The following is a 21369-nucleotide window of genomic DNA, read 5'->3' as shown; positions in this document are numbered from 1 at the left end:
GTCATGGCCCACGTGCTGAACTTGGTTGTACAGCACTTCTTAAAAACATACCCTGACTTGCCTGACCTACTTGCAAAGGTACGGCATGTCCGCACACATTTCTGAAAGTCATCTCAGGCTTTCAGCAGACTAGCTTTTTTTGCAGATTTTCTGCAAAATTAATGAATATGCTGCGTTTTTTCCACAATGCGTTTTTTGTGTGGAAAAAAACGCAGCATGGGCACAAAAATTGTGGAATGCATTCTGATAATGGGATGCTTAATGTAAGCTTTTTTTAGCATTTTTGCAGTGGAAAACCAACGAAAAATTCTAAAAATCCTGAACGTGGGCACACAGCCTTATGAAGATTATTGCCCCAGCTAAATTGTCAAGTAAGATTATCTGTATTCGGATTGCACCAGTTGCACAACTGCCAGACAAACATTAGCACTGAGAAATAAGGGTATAGCGCTCCCCAGCGTTGGAAAATCTCTGGGATTTTACCATCCCCAATATTGTGATCACCATTATTCACCAAATAACGGTGACTGCAAAAAAAAAAAGTCAGATTTCCCATGTACTTCTCTCTCCTCTGTTGTGAATTCTGTGGCAGAGCTCCCTCCTGTGGTCACGAGTGGTACTGCGGCTTCTGAGTTTCCTTCCTCAGGTGATGTGGTGAAGTCGTTAGGTGCTGCTCTATTTAACTCCACCTAGTGCTTTGCTCCTGGCCTCCAGTCAATGTTCTAGTATTGGTCTTGCTTCCTCCTGGATCGTTCCTGTGGCCGTCTGCTCTGCATAAGCTAAGTTTTGCTTGTGTTATTTTTGTTTTGCTATTTTTTCTGTCCAGCTTGCTTAATTGGTTTTTCTTGCTTGCTGGAAGCTCTGGGACGCAGAGGGAGCACCTCCGTACCGTTAGTCGGTGCGGAGGGTCTTTTGCCCCTCTGCGTGGTTGTTTGTAGGGTTTTGTGTTGACCGCAAAGTTATCTTTCCTATCTTCGGTCTGTTCAGTAAGTTGGGCCTCACTTTGCTAAATCTATTTCATCTCTGCGTTTGTATTTTCATCTCTACTCACAGTCATTATATGTGGGGGGCTGCCTTTTCCTTTGGGGTATTTCTCTGAGGCAAGGTAGGCTTGTTTTTCTATCTTAGGCCTAGCTAGTTTCTCAGGCTGTGCCGAGTTGTATAGGGAGCGTTAGGCGCAATCCACGGCTGCCTCTAGTGTGGTTGGATAGGATTAGGGATTGCGGTCAGCAGAGTTCCCACGTCTCAGAGCTCGTCCTATGTCTTTTGGTTATTGTCAGGTCACTTTGTGTGCTCTGAACTTCAAGGTCCATTGTGGTTCTGAATTACCTATTCATAACAGTACTGGAGGCCCAAAGTACTAATGCTTCTCAATAGAGGGAAAAAAGAAGTTCTGAGACCATTTTTTTTTCTTTGCACTGTGTTTTGCCTTTTTTTTCCCCTAGACATTTGGGTGGTTCAGGACACAGGTGTAGTGATGGACATTAAAGGTCTGTCTTCATGTGTGGATCATCTCACTGCAAGAGTACAAAATATTCAAGACTTTGTGGTTCAGAATTCTATGTTAGAGCCAAGAATTCCTATTCCTGATTTGTTTTCTGGAGATAGAGCAAAATTTCTGAGTTTCAAAAATAATTGTAAACTGTTTCTCGCTTTGAAACCTCGCTCCTCTGGTGACCCAGTTCAACAAGTTAGGATCATTATTTCTTTATTACGTGGCGACCCTCAAGACTGGGCATTTTTCCTTGCGCCAGGAGATCCTGCATTGTGTGATATTGATGCGTTTTTCCTGGCGCTCGGATTGCTGTACGATGAACCTAATTCGGTGGATCAGGCAGAGAAAAATTTGCTGGCTCTGTGTCAGGGTCAGGATGAGATAGAGATTTATTGTCAGAAGTTTAGAAAGTGGTCCGTGCTCACTCAATGGAATGAAGGTGCGCTGGCAGCTATTTTCAGAAAGGGTCTCTCTGAAGCCCTTAAGGATGTCATGGTGGGATTTCCCATGCCTGCTGGTCTGAATGAGTCTATGTCTTTGGCCATTCAGATCGGTCGACGCTTGCGTGAGCGTAAATCTGTGCACCATTTGGCGGTATTATCCGAGCATAAACCTGAGCCTATGCAGTGCGATAGGACTTTGACCAGAGTTGAACGGCAAGAACACAGACGTCAGAATGGGCTGTGTTTCTACTGTGGTGATTCCACTCATGCTATCTCCGATTGTCCTAAGCGCACTAAGCGGTTCGCTAGGTCTGCCACCATTGGTACGGTACAGTCAAAATTTCCTTTGTTCGTTACTTTGATCTGCTCTTTGTCATCTTATTCTGTCATGGCATTTGTGGATTCAGGCGCTGCCCTGAATTTGATGGACTTGGAGTATGCTAGGCGTTGTGGGTTTTTCTTGGAGCCCTTGCAGTGTCCTATTCCATTGAGAGGAATTGATGCTACGCCTTTGGCCAACAATAAGCCTCAGTACTGGACCCAGCTGACCATGTGCATGGCTCCTGCACATCAGGAGGATATTCGCTTTCTGGTGTTGCATAATCTGCATGATGTGGTCGTGTTGGGGTTGTCATGGCTACAAGTCCATAACCCAGTATTAGATTGGAAATCTATGTCTGTGTCCAGCTGGGGTTGTCAGGGGGTACATGGTGATGTCCCATTTCTGTCTATTTCGTCATCCACCCCTTCTGAGGTCCCAGAGTTCTTGTCTGATTACCGGGATGTATTTGATGAGCCCAAGTCCAATGCCCTACCTCCGCATAGGGATTGTGATTGTGCTATCGATTTGATTCCTGGTAGTAAGTTTCCTAAAGGTCGACTGTTTAATTTATCTGTACCTGAGCACGCCGCTATGCGGAGTTACGTGAAGGAGTCCTTGGAGAAGGGTCATATTCGCCCGTCATCGTCGCCATTGGGAGCGGGGTTCTTTTTTGTGGCCAAGAAGGATGGTTCGCTGAGACCTTGTATAGATTACCGCCTTCTAAATAAAATCACGGTCAAATTTCAGTACCCCTTGCCGCTGCTATCTGATTTGTTTGCTCGGATCAAGGGGGCTAGTTGGTTCACCAAGATAGATCTTCGTGGTGCGTATAATCTTGTGCGTATTAAGCGGGGCGATGAATGGAAAACTGAATTTAATACGCCCGAGGGCCATTTTGAGTACCTAGTTATGCCTTTCGGACTTGCCAATGCTCCATCGGTGTTTCAGTCCTTTATGCATGACATCTTCCGAGAGTACCTGGATAAATTCCTGATTGTATACTTGGATGATATTTTGGTCTTCTCGGATGATTGGGAGTCTCATGTGAAGCAGGTCAGAATGGTGTTCCAGGTCCTGCGTGCTAATTCTTTGTTTGTGAAGGGATCAAAGTGTCTCTTTGGTGTTCAGAAGGTTTCATTTTTGGGGTTCATTTTTTCCCCTTCTACTATCGAGATGGACCCTGTTAAGGTCCAGGCCATCTATGATTGGACTCAGCCGACATCTCTGAAGAGTCTGCAAAAGTTCCTGGGCTTTGCTAATTTTTATCGTCGCTTCATCTGTAATTTTTCTAGTATTGCTAAACCATTGACCAATTTGACCAAGAAGGGTGCTGATGTGGTCAATTGGTCTTCTGCTGCTGTGGAAGCTTTTCAAGAGTTAAAGCATCGTTTTTCTTCTGCCCCTGTGTTGTGTCAACCAGATGTTTCACTTCCGTTCCAGGTCGAGGTTGATGCTTCTGAAATTGGAGCGGGGGCTGTTTTGTCGCAGAGAAGTTCTGATTGCTCGGTGATGAAACCATGCGCCTTCTTTTCCAGGAAGTTTTCGCCTGCTGAGCGAAATTATGATGTTGGCAATCGAGAGTTGCTGGCCATGAAGTGGGCATTCGAGGAGTGGCGTCATTGGCTTGAAGGAGCTAAGCATCGCGTGGTGGTCTTGACTGATCACAAGAACTTGACTTATCTCGAGTCTGCCAAACGGTTGAATCCTAGACAGGCTCGTTGGTCGCTGTTTTTCTCCCGTTTTGACTTTGTGGTTTCGTACCTTCCGGGCTCTAAAAATGTGAAGGCGAATGCCCTGTCTAGGAGTTTTGTGCCCGACTCTCCGGGTTTGTCTGAGCCGGCGGGTATTCTCAAAGAGGGAGTAATTGTGTCTGCCATCTCCCCTGATTTGCGGCGGGTGCTGCAAAAATTTCAGGCTAATAAACCTGATCATTGCCCAGCGGAGAAACTGTTTGTCCCTGATAGGTGGACGAATAAAGTTATCTCTGAGGTTCATTGTTCGGTGTTGGCTGGTCATCCTGGAATCTTTGGTACCAGAGATTTAGTGGCTAGATCCTTTTGGTGGCCGTCTCTGTCGCGGGATGTGCGTTCTTTTGTGCAGTCCTGTGGGATTTGTGCTCGGGCTAAGCCCTGCTGTTCTCGTGCCAGTGGGTTGCTTTTGCCCTTGCCGGTCCCGAAGAGGCCTTGGACACATATCTCTATGGATTTTATTTCGGATCTCCCCGTCTCTCAAAAAATGTCGGTCATTTGGGTGGTTTGTGATCGCTTCTCTAAGATGATCCATTTGGTACCCTTGTCTAAATTACCTTCCTCCTCTGATTTGGTGCCATTGTTCTTCCAGCATGTGGTTCGTTTACATGGCATTCCAGAGAACATCGTTTCTGACAGAGGTTCCCAGTTTGTTTCGAGGTTTTGGCGAGCTTTTTGTGCTAGGATGGGCATTGATTTGTCTTTTTCCTCGGCTTTCCATCCTCAGACTAATGGCCAGACCGAACGAACCAATCAGACCTTGGAAACCTATCTGAGATGCTTTGTTTCTGCTGATCAGGATGATTGGGTGTCCTTGCCTTTGGCTGAGTTCGCCCTTAATAATCGGGCCAGCTCGGCTACCTTGGTTTTGCCGTTTTTCTGCAACTCTGGGTTCCATCCTCGTTTCTCTTCAGGGCAGGTTGAGTCTTCGGACTGTCCTGGTGTGGATACGGTGGTGGACAGGTTACAGCAGATTTGGACTCATGTAGTGGACAATTTGACCTTGTCCCAGGAGAAGGCTCAACGTTTCGCTAATCGCAGACGCTGTGTGGGTCCCCGACTTCGTGTTGGGGATTTGGTTTGGTTGTCATCTCGTCATATTCCTATGAAGGTTTCCTCTGCTAAGTTTAAGCCTCGTTTCATTGGTCCGTATAGGATTTCTGAGGTTCTTAATCCTGTGTCTTTTCGTTTGACCCTTCCAGATTCTTTTTCCATCCATAACGTATTCCATAGGTCATTGTTGCGGAGATACGTGGCACCTATGGTTCCATCTGTTGACCCTCCTGCCCCGGTTTTGGTGGAGGGGGAGTTGAAGTATATTGTGGAGAAGATTTTGCATTCTCGTGTTTCGAGACGAAAACTCCAGTATCTGGTTAAGTGGAAGGGTTATGGTCAGGAAGATAATTCCTGGGTCTTTGCCTCTGATGTCCATGCTGCCGATCTTGTTCGTGCCTTTCATATGGCTCATCCTGGTCGGCCTGGGGGCTCTGGTGAGGGTTCGGTGACCCCTTCTCAAGGGGGGGGTACTGTTGTGAATTCTGTGGCAGAGCTCCCTCCTGTGGTCACGAGTGGTACTGCGGCTTCTGAGTTTCCTTCCTCAGGTGATGTGGTGAAGTCGTTAGGTGCTGCTCTATTTAACTCCACCTAGTGCTTTGCTCCTGGCCTCCAGTCAATGTTCTAGTATTGGTCTTGCTTCCTCCTGGATCGTTCCTGTGGCCGTCTGCTCTGCATAAGCTAAGTTTTGCTTGTGTTATTTTTGTTTTGCTATTTTTTCTGTCCAGCTTGCTTAATTGTTTTTTTTTGCTTGCTGGAAGCTCTGGGACGCAGAGGGAGCACCTCCGTACCGTTAGTCGGTGCGGAGGGTCTTTTTGCCCCTCTGCGTGGTTGTTTGTAGGGTTTTGTGTTGACCGCAAAGTTATCTTTCCTATCTTCGGTCTGTTCAGTAAGTTGGGCCTCACTTTGCTAAATCTATTTCATCTCTGCGTTTGTATTTTCATCTCTACTCACAGTCATTATATGTGGGGGGCTGCCTTTTCCTTTGGGGTATTTCTCTGAGGCAAGGTAGGCTTGTTTTTCTATCTTAGGCCTAGCTAGTTTCTCAGGCTGTGCCGAGTTGTATAGGGAGCGTTAGGCGCAATCCACGGCTGCCTCTAGTGTGGTTGGATAGGATTAGGGATTGCGGTCAGCAGAGTTCCCACGTCTCAGAGCTCGTCCTATGTCTTTTGGTTATTGTCAGGTCACTTTGTGTGCTCTGAACTTCAAGGTCCATTGTGGTTCTGAATTACCTATTCATAACACTCCTCTGAGAAGATCTAGCATACCAGAGGAGAGAGAAATGGGTCCCACAAGCCCTCCCTGGTACTTCTAACTCCGTCCTATGGCCATTCACAACATCTTACCGGAAGAAAATGGCGGGTGCATGCACAGTGCTCCTGCCGCGATCTTCAGACACCGGGCAACAATAGATTTTTCCTATTATTTTTTTTATCACTGTGATAGATCCTATTACAGTGATTAAGATAAAAAAAAGTAACTCAAACCCCCCTTTATCACCCCCTTTCTTAGGTAAAAATAATACAATTTTAAAAATCTATTTTTTTTCTGTTAGGGTAGGGTTAGGATTGGGGCTAGGTTTAGGGTTGGGGTTAGAGCTAGGGTTAGGGTTGAGCTACAGTTAGAGTTGGGGTTAGAGTGGTGTTGTGGTTAGGGTTAGGGGTGTGTTGGGGTTAGGACTGTGTTAGTCTTGGAGTTAGAATTGGGGGGTTCCACTCTTTAAGTTCATCAGGGCATCTCCTAACGCGACATGGCGCCCGCCATTGATTCTAGCCAATTTTGTGTTCAAAAAGTCAAATGGTGCTCCCTCCCTTCTGAGCCCTGCCATGTGTCCAAACAATGGCTTTCCCCCCACATACAGGGTGTCCGAGTACTCAGGAGTATTTAGTGGTCTATTTTCTCCTATTACCCTTGTGAAAATAAAAAAGTTTGGGTCTAATGTAAATTGTTTGTGAAAAAAGTAAAATGTTAATTTTTTCAGAGCAGTTGATAGAATTGTCACTTTTAGGTGTTTTCTGTCATATTGACCCCCCAAACTCACTTCAAATGTGAGGTAGTCCCTAAAAGAAGTGGTTTTGTAAATTTTGTTGGAAAAATTAGAAATCGCAGGTCAACTTTTATCCCTTATAACGTCATAACAAAAAAAATGATGCTTCCAATATTGTGCTGATGTAAAGTTGACACGTGGGAAATGTTATTTATTTACTATTTTGTGTGACAGGGCTCTCTGATTTAAGGGCACAAAAATTAAAAGTTTGAAAATTGCAAAATTTTCTAAATTGTTGCCGAATTTTTTTCATAAATAAATGCAAGTCATATCAAAGAAATTTTTACCACGAACATGAAGTACAATATGTCACGAAAAAAACAATCTCAGAATCAGTGAAATCCGTTGAAGCGTTCCAGAGCTATAAACTCTAACCTCATATAGTGATAGTGGTTAGGATTGTAAAAATTGGCTTGGTCACTAAGGAGTTAAAAGAGCTTTTTGAAATAAATAACATTCACTATAACTTTCTATCACTGTCCTTATGCTCCTTTCACTCTCCCTACGCTCACACTATTCTCTCCTATTTTACCACGATTGCTATGGTTGACATAATCCCTTTGTCATTTCCCTATCCACATTTGTTTTGAAGGGCAATTGTCCTGCTCTTACCCTCATTTATTATCCTTTTGCAATACCCTAACCCTGGCTAAGACCATTTTGCAACCATTATAAAGTACTGAAGTTCTGGTCTCCATTGACTTTTATTTGGTTCATGTGCGGGGTAAACTTTGAACCCAAACCAAACTTTTTATTGTATATTCAGCGAACTCAAACATCCACGGGTTCACTCATCACTAGAGATGGGCGAATCCGAACAGTAAAGTTTGGCGTCCGTATCAAACACATATCGGGTACGGACACAAACACAGACTTCACCAAGAAGTCTGTGTTACAGTTTGGTCTCGGCCCCCCAAACCAGACAGCTGGGGGCTTGTATTCTCAGGCTCGTAAGGGACCATGGATATTGCCTCCTGCCTAAAAATAGCAGCCCACAGCCACCCAGAAAAGGCGCTTCTATTAGATGTGCCAATTCTGGGCAGACCTAAGCTGGCTGGTTGTCAAAAATGGTTGGGGGCCCATGTTGTTTTTTTAATTATTTATTTAAATTATTTAAAAAAAAACAGCGGGGACCCATCTATTCTTGATAGCTGTCAGCTTCAGCATGGCTGGTTCAGTGTGGCACCCCACAGCTGTCAGTATTGTCTGGCTGGTTATCAAAAATACAGGGGAACTCATGCCTTTTTTTATTACTATTTATTTAGAGCGCAGGTGCCAGCTGATGAATACTCCCATCAGTCGCCGCCTGCTCTTACTGTTATTAACAGCAGCAGGCGTTGGCTGATGGTAGCAGTAGTCCCATCAGCTAACCCTAGTGACAGGTGGTAAACTTTTTTTACCTCCGATCACAGCTTCGGGCTCACGCCGTCATTTGCGTAACTGTGGCTGTCTGTCTGACTGGCGGTAGTGATTTTACCGACAATCAGCAGCAGTGTTTACCGCGCTGTCATGTACATGACAGCATGGCAAACACTGGATGTTTGGGCCCCCTATTCAAGAGAATGGGGTCCAGGTACTGTTCTGGTACTCGAATCCAAACTTTTTTTTTTTAACGGTTTGGCTGAACTCGCCGGACCCCAGTATCCAGGGCTCCTCCCATCTCTACTCATCACTAAAAATCATCTCCAGATTCCGGCACTTCCACGGCATTATATCCACTATGATTTTAACAATAACAAACAAATCTTGTCAGCGGCATGTATTGCGGCACAGGGAGCCGGCTAGTCCGCTGTGCCACAATACATTTCAGCTGAATTTGCATCCTCGGACACACATCCAGCTGAGATAAGCACCAGAATTTCCATAGATTTGATGTTTTGCATTCTAAGGACATTTTTAAGATGCCCATAGTTCGTGGTGGACCTTTCTTGGTGACATCTTTTACATCTCTGAAGGGACAGATCATTCTCCAAAGATAAAGTAACAACTTCAGTAATCAATTCAACATAACAATTTATTGACCAATGTAAATTATTTGTTTCAGCTATGAAATACCCTCCAAGAAGAGTATGTGTACATGTCCACCCAAGCAAAATGGATTAACTGTTTATAATCTCAAAGACTATTTGGCCACGAGTGACCTAGAATCAGCATCAGACCGAAGAGAGGAGGAGTATAAACATTACAAAAAACGGTAAGACATGGAGCACGGAATTGTCACTGCAATTTATAATAAAGAGACTGTAGTAATAACGATGTGATAATCAGTAGTGATGAGCCAACATGTTCAGATGACGTGTTTTCTAAGCATGCTCGGGTGTTATCCGAGTATCTTGGGTGTTCTCGGGTAATATGTTCGAGTCACTGCCGCTGCATATTTTTTGGCGGTAGACAGCTTCACCACATGCCTGTTTGGCAATCCCCGCATGTGTTGTGGCTGTCTACCACCCCAAAACATGCAGTGGTAAGGATTCGAATAAAACATCTGAGCACGCCTAAGATACTCGGATAACCCCTGAATATGCTTGGAGAAAACGTTATCCGAGCACGTTTGTTCATCACTAATTAGTAGTGATGAGCAAGTGTACTTGTTGCTCGGGTGGTCTCCGAGTATTTATGACTGCTCAGAGATTAAGTTTTCATCGCCTCAGCAGCATGATTTACAGCTACTAGCCAGCTTGATTACATGTGGGGATTACCTAGCAACCAGGCAACCCCCACATGTACTCAGCCTGGCTAATAAATGTAAATCATTCAGCTACCGTGATGAAAACTAAATCTCTGAACACTAACAAATACTCGGAGGTCACCCGAGCGTGCTCAGGAAAACCCGAGCAACGAGTACACTCGCTCATCACTAATAATTAGCAGTTACACAAACCAGTATCATTACCTTTGAGCTCCCTCCACTGACCTTAAAGGTAGTCTGTCAGCACAGACTAGCTGTTCAAACCAAGTCCACACAATAGAGCCACACTTGGCGTGGCCAGACAATTAAGTGCACCTTCCGACCTACAAATTAAGTTGGAAGGTGCACTTCCAGGACTTCTATCATACGGTTTTTGCTATTTAATCTGAAAGCAGCATAATGTAGTTGTTGAAACCCTGATTCCATGGATGTGTCCCTTATTAGGCTGTGTGCTGTAGTTTCAATACAATTGATGTTTTATCAGCAGAAGATACAGTAAAAAAGGCTTAATCGCATCTCTTTAACTCAGATGTGGAAAAGATCATTTCATCAAAAAGTCCCCAAAACGGGGGTAAGGAGCTTACATTTTGTAAGTGGCACAAGACCACTCGCATAACAGAGCCTCCAGTGAGCTGAGTTGGCCTGCAGCTTCCACACCAGTCGCCCTTTGTACAAATGCCATTCTCCTGCTTCATGAACCAAAGACATTTACACCCACACACCCATTATAATCTATGGGGCTGTGCACAAGTCTGTGTGTTCACATGGACCGTGTGTTCGTGTAACCCACATGTTGAAATGTCCATTTTTTTCCAGACCATGGGTCTTGGGGGCCCTTCCCATCCTAAAGGTACTGTCACATTTAGCGACGCTGCAGCGATCTAGACAACGATGCCGATAGCTGCAGCGTCGCTGTTTGGTCGCTGGAGAGCTGTCACACAGACCACTCTCCAGCGACCAACGATCCCGAAGTCCCCGGGTAACCAGGGTAAACATCGGGTTACTAAGTGCAGGACCGCGCTTAGTAACCCGATGTTTACCCTGGTTACCATTGCAAAAGTTAAAAAAAAAAAAACACTGCATACTTACATTCCTGTCGCGCCCCCGCCGTCAGCTTCCCTGCAGTGTGTAAGCGCTGGCCGGAAAGCAGAGCGGTGACGTCACCGCTGTGCTCTGCTTTACGGCCGGCCGGCGCTGACACTGAGGGACGCAGGGAAGCTGACGCCGGGGGAACGTAACAGGAATGTAAGTATGTAGTGTTTTTTTTTTTTACTTTTACAATGGTAACCAGGGTAAACATTGGGTTACTAAGCGAAGCCCTGCGCTTAGTAACCCGATGTTTACCCTGGTTACCAGTGAAGAAATCGCTGAATTGGCGTCACACACGCCGATTCAGCGATGTCTGCAGGGAGATCCAGCGACGAAATAAAGTTCTGGACTTTCCCCAGCGACCAACGATCTCCCAGCAGGGGCCTGATCGTTGGTCGCTGTCACACATAACGATTTAGTTAACGATATCGTTGCTACATCACAAAAAGCAACGATATTGTTATGTGTGACGGTACCTTAAGAATACCAGCCTGCAACCACCCCAGAGTCAGCGCATTTATTAGATGTTTCAATTCTGTTGTTGTTTTGCCCTGCTCTTCCCGATTGAACTGGTGCGGTGGACATCGGGGTAAAGGTAGTTGGGGTTGATATCAGCTGTTATTTGTTAATAATGACAGCTGGCATCAAGCCCTGGGGTTTGTAATCGAGAGGTGACACACACAAACACACTTTAGTTGAATAACGACTCACCCACACTATCCCTGGTTCACTAATTTATTGATAAAGAAAAGAAAATCCAACGCAGGTTGGCCGTAATCCATTGAATGCGATGTAGTCCAGAAATGGATACCTGAAAAACATGACAAGAGAGAAATAAGCACACGAGACTGTCCTTCGTTCACCAATTTATTAGCAAAAATGTTTCCAGGCAGGTGCAACGTAATCCATTTTTCCCTGAATACGCCTTCAGCATCTATGAATAGCAGTAACGTTCCTGCTATTAACAGCGACCGTGTACATCAGTTGTGATGCAGTAACCACTGTTACAGGTAGGGGGCGCTGCATGGTCTCCCCAGAATACGCATGGAGGTGTATTGAGGCCATAGGAATACATGGCAATTGCAGGCATAACTGTGGTGAGAAGTCAAAGTCTGGCATTATTGTGAATGGCCGGTATGTGTGTCGCAGAGGAAAATACTCTGCACTGTCAGCCTGAAGTAAGGATGTTCTGGGACATGTAGTCCCACAAGTAATTGTGTTGTTGGTATAATTGTGAAGAGAGGCTGGCAGAGCTAGTTCTGAGAGCTGGGCAGGTCGAACTAGCCATACACACACACCACCCATCTATGGGAGTGGTTACAAGTATATAATATGACCAGGGTGTGGTTCACATGGTCTCTGAGTATGGACCTGAATGGTTCTGTGCTGGAAGGTCCTGGAAGCCTATGTGTTGGGAGTGCTAACTTCCTGAATAGCACGTAGAGGGAGGCTTGGACCTGGGGGCCTATGTGTTGGATGGTCCCAGGTGGGGACGGATGTCCTGAATAGCGCACAGAGGCCGTGTGTGCAGAGTCGGTGAAGGCTGCTGTGTGGGGAACCTACCGTCCTTTGGTGGGTCTGGACTGACTGATGTGTGCCTGCCAGGCAAGTTGGTGAACTCCGTAAGGAGAGAGGACTGACAAGGAGTCAGCAGGAGGAGCAGGAGCGCCCGTAAGGTACCTATACAGACTGTTGGCGCTTGTTATGTACTATGATTATGAACTGTGTGGTAACCTGCGGCAACTGGTCAGAAGAGGACCAGCGTGTTTAGTTGCCGCAAACAAATGATGTGCAACTTAATGTGATGTCCGGACACAGTGTGTAATGGACTGTTCATAATACGGTTTATGATTCTTTAATAAACCGCATAGACTGTTTAATTGAAAAACCGTGCCTGTCTGAGTGTATCCCGTTGCCAAGCGAGTGTCCCCCAACACACGCGGTGAGCACCACCTCACATAGTACATGGGAATGAGGTCTTAGGCTAGTTTCACATTTGCGTTTATGTGCACAGCATATCATCCGTAACAGAAAACGCATGCAAACGCAGTGTTTTTTATCCACATCAGCTTATGCATGATGACAAAAAAACGCTGCATTTGCACGCGTTTTTGCATGCGTTCACAGTTCCACCCCTTAGGCTATGTTCACACTTTGCAGATTTTGCTGCGGATTTTTCCGCAGCAGAATTGCAAAATCCGCAGTGAAAACCATTTGCGGTTTTTACTGCGGATTTATCGCGTTTTTTACTGCGTTTTCTTCTGCGGATTTTCACCTGCAGTTTTCTATTGGAGCAGGTGAAAATCCGCATAAAAGAAGTGACATGCTGCGGAATGTAATCCGCAGCGTTTCTGCGCGGATTTTTCTGCAGCATGTGCACAGCGTTTTTTTTTTCCCATAGGTTTACATTGAAATGTAAACTCATGGGAAACTGCTGCGGATCCGCAGCGGTCAAATCCGCTGCGGATCCGCGGCAAAATCCGCAAAGTGTGAATATAGCCTTAGAGTGTGGGATGCAGTTACTGACAGCTCGACCGTCCAATCTGGTATAGGGGTGTCCTTAAGCTGTCAGTAGAGACTGACAGGGAGATTAGTTACAGTGAAAACTAATCAAGTGGAGGTCTCAATCCAAAACACAAAACCAAAAACTTTTAGACCCCTAAAATATAACTTTATTATAAAGTTAAAGCAATTGACCTAGCAAGTCAATGTTTTGTCAGATATATTATACATTTACAAAGATACAAAGACAGCAAACGATAAGCACAATACGAGTCTTACTCAGGACGAGGTTAGATCACAATGTGTATGGACTAATTAGCCCTAGAAATTCCCCGATTTAATTCCCTGCCTATCAGTGGAGGTTGGCACCCTTAGTTTCCATGGTATGGTGCCCCCACTCATCGGCGGCTCTCCCTTAGGACCTTAATACATGCCTAACAAAGTGCAGTACTGGTGTCAACTCAGATACCACTCTGATGACGTGTAAATAAATGTGTGGCAAAATAGACACTTTAAATAATCAAAACACGAGTTCCACAAAAAATGCTGAAAATCATCTTATCACATAGCCAATGTCTGAGAGATGTATAGCAATATGAAAAAATAGAAGGGAACTATGAGAATTTTAGATCACTTATGCCACCCCTTCATTCCTTCAATAGATGATGAGTTGTATATCGCATAGTAATCCATGTTTTCTCATTATGGTCCACACAAGGAATGGATTCTCTGTGCATAGAGGATAAACAATTATAACATCACAAAAGTAGAGGGGGAGTATAATGTAAACATAATTGCCAAGCCTCACAATCAAATACATAACAATTCATATCATAGAAACTTTAAGTAGAGACATCAGGGCAGATAATCATACTGTGTATATGCATTTGAAGAAGTCAGCCAGATCAGCAGTATGCCTTCGTGTATCTCAAAAGATCTTATTCAGCCAGACGATTGATAGACCCTTAATAAAGGTCACACATGTCACTTCCTATTCAGCCAGACCCTTTACAGAGGTCACACATGTCAATTCCCAACGTGTTTTCCCCCAGGAATACTGGATTTCATTAGGGGATGAAATGGCTAAATATTATTAGATGTGGCCATAGGTTTTAGCTATTTGATCCCCTGATGAACCAGTATTCCTTTTAGGGGTCTATAAGTTTTTGGTTTTGTGTAGGTTAGCTACAGTGCCTTGATTTGTAAACTTAATGATTATGTTGAGCACTGTGGACAAAGGAACTTAAAGATCTATGGAAATGGGCTTGCAACCTTGAACTTGTTGATATTTTTCCACAATTTTGGTTCTCAAGTCCTCAGGTTTATTCTCCTCCTTTTGTTCTTAATGCTTAGTGTTGCACATACACGCAATGAAACAAAGATGACAATGTGAGGCAGTGACTGGTGTTACAGGTGCATCTCACAAAATTAGAATATCATCAAAAAGTTAATTTATTTTAGTTCTTCAATGCAAAAAGTGAAACTCGTATATTAGATAGCGTCATTACAAATACAGTGATGTATTTCAAGTGTTTATTTCTGTTAATGTTGATGATTATGGCTTACAGACAATGAAAACCCAAAAGTCATTATCTCAGTAAATTAGAATACTTTATAACACCAGCTTGAAAAAATGATTTTAACATCCGAAATATTCTCCTACTGAAATGTATGTTCAGTAGATCCACTCAATATTTGGTCAGGGCTCCTTTTGCATCAATTACTGCATCAATGCAGCGTGGCATGGAGGCGATCAGTCTGTTGCACTGCTGAGGTATTATGGAAGCCCAGGCTGCTGAGATATCAGCCTTTATATTGTCTGCATTGTTGGGTCTAGTGCAGGGTCAGACTGGGGTGTCTGGGGCCCACCAGGGGAATGGACTCTAGGGGCCCACCCTACAGCTACTGACCAACTGTTGAGGGGAATTTGTTAACAGGAGTAATATTCTCCTCGCAGGGAGTAAACAGGGGGTTAATAGAGATAAAGTAAACAGTTAAGCGGAATCAAAATGGTTAATGAGTGTTCTTGTAACCTCAGTCCAGGGAGGTCCTGACTGGAGGGTCCTTATTCCAAAGTGGGTACAGTCACCAGCAGCACTTGAGATCCTGAAGTCTCTCCTCTGTCTCCTGGGAACTGGAGACTCCGGGGTTAAGTCTTTGCAGTCTTTTCTCCCAGTGAAGCTGGAAGCAGGAAGTAACACAGCCACTCTGCTGCGAGTCTCTGTATATTAGGCTGGCAGTCTCTCTCTCTGCAGCAGCAATACTACACACACACTGAACAGTTTACTTTGTCACACTCAGGGGTCCTGGCTTGTCACTGCGGTCACCGGGTCTGCCCGCTCAAGTCACTGTCAGGGGATACGTCTTCTCTGATTACGGAGGCTTCCAAGTCCACACTCTCACATCCAGCCTTCACTACAGCTAGTATCTCAGCATCAGTGCCCTCACGGGGAGCACTCTCTCTTGGGGAGCGTGGCTCTGCAGCCTGCGCTCTCTCTGGCGCGCTGTCCCCTCTGTCTCACGCGCTCTGCTCTCCCATTCTTTTTTGACCACACCCCTCTCTCTTCCTCTCTGCCCCCAGCAGTCACATGGTCCCCTCTGTCCAGGGCAGAAAGTCCTCCCCCCAACAACCCAGCAGTCCGACTAAGTGGTCTCAGGTAAGGAGCAGGGAAAGCAACCTCCTTACATTATATGCAAATATCTTTCATTATAGCAGAGCATCAGCTGTAAAACACAGGCGGCTGTTGCTACTGTGGGCCCCCATAACTGGGATGTATAATCACGATAGTTTACATTAATCGGGTTCTTGGTTAAAACAAGTTATCACTTGGATAAGTGGATCCATGGGCTCCACAGGATAGGTGATCGCTTAGGCACCGATCGGAAGAATGGGGAAGTTTTATCCCTGACAGGGCACTTTTATCCCTATTTTAAAATGCAGTGGCAGGTGGGATTTTTGACCGCAGCTCCATTCATTCTCTTTGGGGCTTCCAGAAAAAAACAAGTGCAGCCACAAAGTGAATGAATGGATCAGTGATCTAGTCCGACAAGCCACTCCAGTCTAATAGGGATAAAAAGTTCCACATATTGCTGAATGGGTCCAAGCAGTCAGACCCTCCCCCCCACCAATCAATACGTTATCGTCACTTATCCTGTGGAGAGGTGATTGCTTTTTTCCCACAGGAAACCCCCTGTAAGTGCATCTCCGACGCTGTGTACAAAGCATTAAAACTTTAAAGGTACCGTCACATTTAGCGACGCTGCAGCGATCTAGACAACGATCCCGATCACTGCAGCGTTGCTGTGTGGTCGCTGGAGAGCTGTCACACAGACAGCTCTCCAGCGACCAATGATGCAGAAGTCCCCTGATAACCAGGGTAAACATCGGGTTACTAAGCTCAGGGCCGCGCTTAGTAACCCGATGTTTACCCTGGTTACCAGCGTAAACGTTAAAAAACACTACATACTTAGATTCCGGTGTCTGTCCCCCGGCGCTGTGCTTCTCTGCACTGACTGAGCGCCAGCCGGAAAGCACAGCGGTGACGTCACCGCTGTGCTCTGCTTTCCGGCCGGTGCTTACACAGTGCAGAGAAGCACAGCACCGGGGGACAGACACCGGAATGTAAGTATGTAGTGTTTTGTTTTTTTTTTTTTTACGTTTACGCTGGTAACCAGGGTAAACATCGGGTTACTAAGCGCGGCCCTGCGCTTAGTAACCCAATGTTTACCCTGGTTACCAGTGAAGACATCGCTGAATCGGCGTCACACATGCCGATTCAGCGATGTCTGCGGGAGTCCAGCGACTAAATAAAGTTCTGGACTTTCTGCTCCGACCAACGATGGCACAGCAGGATCCTGATCGCTGCTGCCTGTCAAACTCAACGATATCGCTAGCCAGGACGCTGCAACGTCACGGATCGCTAGCGATATCGTTCAGTGTGACGGTACCTTAAAGAAGTTGTCCACTACTTTAAAGTTTTTTGGTTTTTTTTCATAAATCTTGCTATTATGTGCCACTGAAAACATCTACTGTGTTTATTTTAGCAATATTAGCTGTTATCATGCTGTAGCAGCACATCTTCAGTGCTGGATTCAGCTCTCATGGGGTTAATCGACAACTTCCTTTCTCCTGAGTTATTGTGCTCTAATACTACAAGTTCCATGATGCTTTGCACTGCCACTAAGCCCGAACCTAGCACACCCACACCAAAACACACCCAAACCCCTCCCTCCTCTCCTTCCTTTCCCTCCTCTCTCTTCAAAAAGATTTGTGGTGTCATTTCTGTCCAACTCCTCTTTTACATTTGTCCAACCCACACTCCATTACACACAGATGGATAGATAGATATTAGATAGATAGATATTAGATAGATAGATATTAAATAGATAGATAGATATTAGATAGATAGATAGATAGATAGATAGATAGATAGATAGATATTAGATAGATAGATAGATATTAGATAGATAGATAGATATTAGATAGATAGATATTAGATAGATAGATATTAGATAGATAGATATTAGATAGATAGATATTAGATAGATAGATATTAGATAGATATGAGATCGATATTAGATATTAGATAGATAGATATTAGATGGATAGATATTAGATGGATAGATATTAGATAGATATTAGATAGATAGATAGATATTAGATAGATAGATATTAGATAGATAGATATGGGATAGATAGATAGATGATAGATAGATATTAGATAGATAATAGATAAATAGATAGATATGGGATAGACAGATAGATAGATATGGGATAGATAGATGATAGATAGATAGATACATACAGATATATCTATATATCTATTTCCATAGATATGTCCATATCCATGTTTCTAAACCCCTTCACCCCTGGAGCTTTTTTCGTTTATCGCTCCCCTTCTTTCCAGAGCCATAATGTTTCCGTCAATATGGCCATGTGAGGGCTTATCTTTTGCGGGACAATTTCTACTTTTGAACGACACCATTGGTTTTACCATGTCGTGTAACAGAAAATGTGAAAAAAATTCAAAGTGCGATGAAATTGCTAAAAAGTGCAATCCCACACTTGTTTTTTGCTTGCCTTTTTGCTAGGTTCACTAAATGCTAAGACTGTGTGCACACGTTGCGGATTTGATTGCAGGTCCGCAGCGTTTTTTGCCGTACGGAATTGCATCAAATCCGCAGTGTAGTGCACAACCAATGTAAGTCTATGGGAGCCGCAGACTTGTTGTGCACATGCTGCGGAAAAGGCTGCACCGAAACGCAGCTTTTTTTTTTTTCCGCAGCATGTCACTTCTTTTGTGCCGAACTGCAGCGTTTCTGCACCCTTGCGCCGGGATCACACACAGCGAGATACGGCCGAGTCTCGCAGGTTAAAACCAAGCTCTGGCACCGGCACTATGGAGCGGAGCGTGCGGCCGCACAGCAATACATGGAGCCGCACGCCCCGCTCCGGAGTGCCGGTGCCAGAGCTTGTATTTAACCTGCGAGACTCGGCCGTATCTCGCTGTAGTGGGACTCCGGCCTTACACTTTCATTGAGATGTAAAAAATATCTGCAGTTTTGCTGCGGATGTGGGTCCGAGAAACGCTGCAGTTCAGGAGGAGGGAAGTGTGTGGGCGGTGACCAGGGCCGGACTGGCCATCGGGCACTTCTGGTAAATGCCAGAAGGGCCTGTGCCAGTAGTGGGCCGCTGCACTCTTTCCCCCCTACTCCCGCCAGTGCCGCCGCCGCATTCAACTATACCGGCATCTATGACGCCGGTATAGTTCAATGCAATGATGGAGGAGAGAGCGTCCGCTGACGCTCCCTCTCCCATCATTCCCCGCTCTGCCTCTGACACTGCGGGTGCGCGATGACGTCATATCATCGCACACCTGCTTTGTCCCGGGCAGACTGCCGCCGCCGAGACAGGAGACAGGAACAGGGCGGGCGAGAGGAAAGGTGAGGAGAGTGTTTGTTTTTTTTTGTTTTTTTTACTGGACTGTGGAGCCATTATCAGGGGGATGAGATGTGGATTGTGCTGTATATACCACTGTGTGGGCTGTGCTGTGTATACTACTACGCGGGCTGTGCTGTATATACTACTATGCAGGCTGTGCTGTATATACTACGACCCGGGCTGTGATGTATACTACTACACGGGCTGTGCTGTATACTACTACGCGGGCTGTGCTATATTATGCAGGCTGTGCTATATACTATGCAAGTTGTGCTATATTATATGCGGGCTTTGATATATACTATGGGAGCTATATTATATTCTATGGGGGAGGCCGTGTTATATACTATGTGGCTGTGTTATATACTATTGCGGGGGGTATATTCTATTCTATGGGGGAGACTGTCTTATATACTATGGGGGGCTGCATTATATTCTATGGGGGCTACATTATATTCAATGGGGGCTACATTATATACAGTTAGGTCCATATATATTTGGACAGAGACAACATTTTTCTAATTTTGGTTATAGACATTACCACAATGAATTTTAACCCCTTCAAGACCCAGCCTATTTTGACCTTAAAGACCTTGCCGTTTTTTGCAATTCTGACCAGTGTCCCTTTATGAGGTAATAACTCAGGAACGCTTCAACGGATCCTAGCGGTTCTGAGATTGTTTTTTCGTGACATATTGGGCTTCATGTTAGTGGTAAATTTAGGTCAATAAATTCTGCATTTATTTGTGATAAACACGGAAATTTGGCGAAAATTTTGAAAATTTCGCAATTTTCACATTTTGAATTTTTATTCTGTTAAACCAGAGAGATGTGTGACACAAAATAGTTAATAAATAACATTTCCCACATGTTTACTTTACATCAGCACAATTTTGGAAACAAAATTTTTTTTTGTTAGGAAGTTATAAGGGTTAAAATTCGACCAGCGATTTGTCATTTTTACAACGAAATTTACAAAACCATTTTTTTTAGGGACCACCTCACATTTGAAGTCAGTTTGAGGGGTCTATATGGCTGAAAATACCCAAAAGTGACACCATTCTAAAAACTGCACCCCTCAAGGTACTCAAAACCACATTCAAGAAGTTTATTAACCCTTCAGGTGCTTCACAGCAGCAGAAGCAACATGGAAGGAAAAAATGAACATTTAACTTTTTAGTCACAAAAATTATCTTGGAAACAGGAACACATGGGCTACTTGCACAGTGAACAAGTCTGTAAGAACATGTTCACACACCACCAAGAAACCTGAAGACACAAAAGAGAATGGTAAAACCAAAAACACTCAGTTTGAAAAAATGTTTGCAGTAATCCGCAAGTGCTAGTAAAAGATGTAAATAACAGGGTATTTGGTTGATACGTTTTTTGCAAAAAATGTATACTAAGCTGCTCTACCAATCTTCACGGTATACCCATATCAGAGCAGTCCTAACTAATGTATGCAATCCCTATCTGATGTATTTAAAAACCTGATCATCTGTAAATTACCTGTGTGAACAGGGTGCAGAGAGGAAAAATCCATGTGTGCATACAGGGCAGAACAGCTTTTGTGCAGCTAGCCCAAGAGGAGTGGTGGAACTCCCCAGTCTTGTAGACACAAGAGAACAATCATGGAAACAGGAACACATGGGCTACTTGCACAGTGAACAAGTCTGTAAGAACATGTTCACACACCACCAAGAAACCTGAAGACACAAGAGAATGGTAAAACCAAAAACACTCAGTTTGAAAAAATGTTTGCAGTAATCCGCAAGTGCTAGTAAAAGATGTAAGTAACAGGGTATTTGGTTGATACGTTTTTTGCAAAAAATGTATACTAAGCTGCTCTACTACCAATCTTCACGGTATACCCATATCAGAGCAGTCCTAACTAATGTATGCAATCCCTATCTGATGTATTTAAAAACCTGATCATCTGTAAATTACCTGTGTGAACAGGGTTCAGAGAGGAAAAATCCATGTGTGCATACAGGGCAGAACAGCTTTTGTGCAGCTAGCCCAAGAGGAGTGGTGGAACTC

The 21369-nt window shown here is 44.5% G+C and overlaps 1 protein-coding gene across 1 annotated transcript in view; it reads left to right on the top strand.

The window, feature by feature from the left end:
- B4GALNT2 (beta-1,4-N-acetyl-galactosaminyltransferase 2 (SID blood group)) overlaps nt 1–21369 on the top strand; it is a 320444-nt gene that overhangs the window by 99203 nt on the left and 199872 nt on the right. The window contains exon 2 of the mRNA XM_069751512.1: nt 9153–9302. Within this exon, the coding sequence (XP_069607613.1) occupies nt 9153–9302 (150 nt within the window). The remainder of the gene's footprint in view (nt 1–9152; nt 9303–21369) is intronic.

The sequence above is a fragment of the Ranitomeya imitator genome, chromosome 2 (assembly GCF_032444005.1).
Source record: "Ranitomeya imitator isolate aRanImi1 chromosome 2, aRanImi1.pri, whole genome shotgun sequence".
Lineage (NCBI taxonomy): Eukaryota > Metazoa > Chordata > Amphibia > Anura > Dendrobatidae > Ranitomeya > Ranitomeya imitator.
The sequence above is the reverse complement of the archived record's forward strand: the minus strand, read 5'-3'. Positions and strand labels throughout refer to the sequence as shown.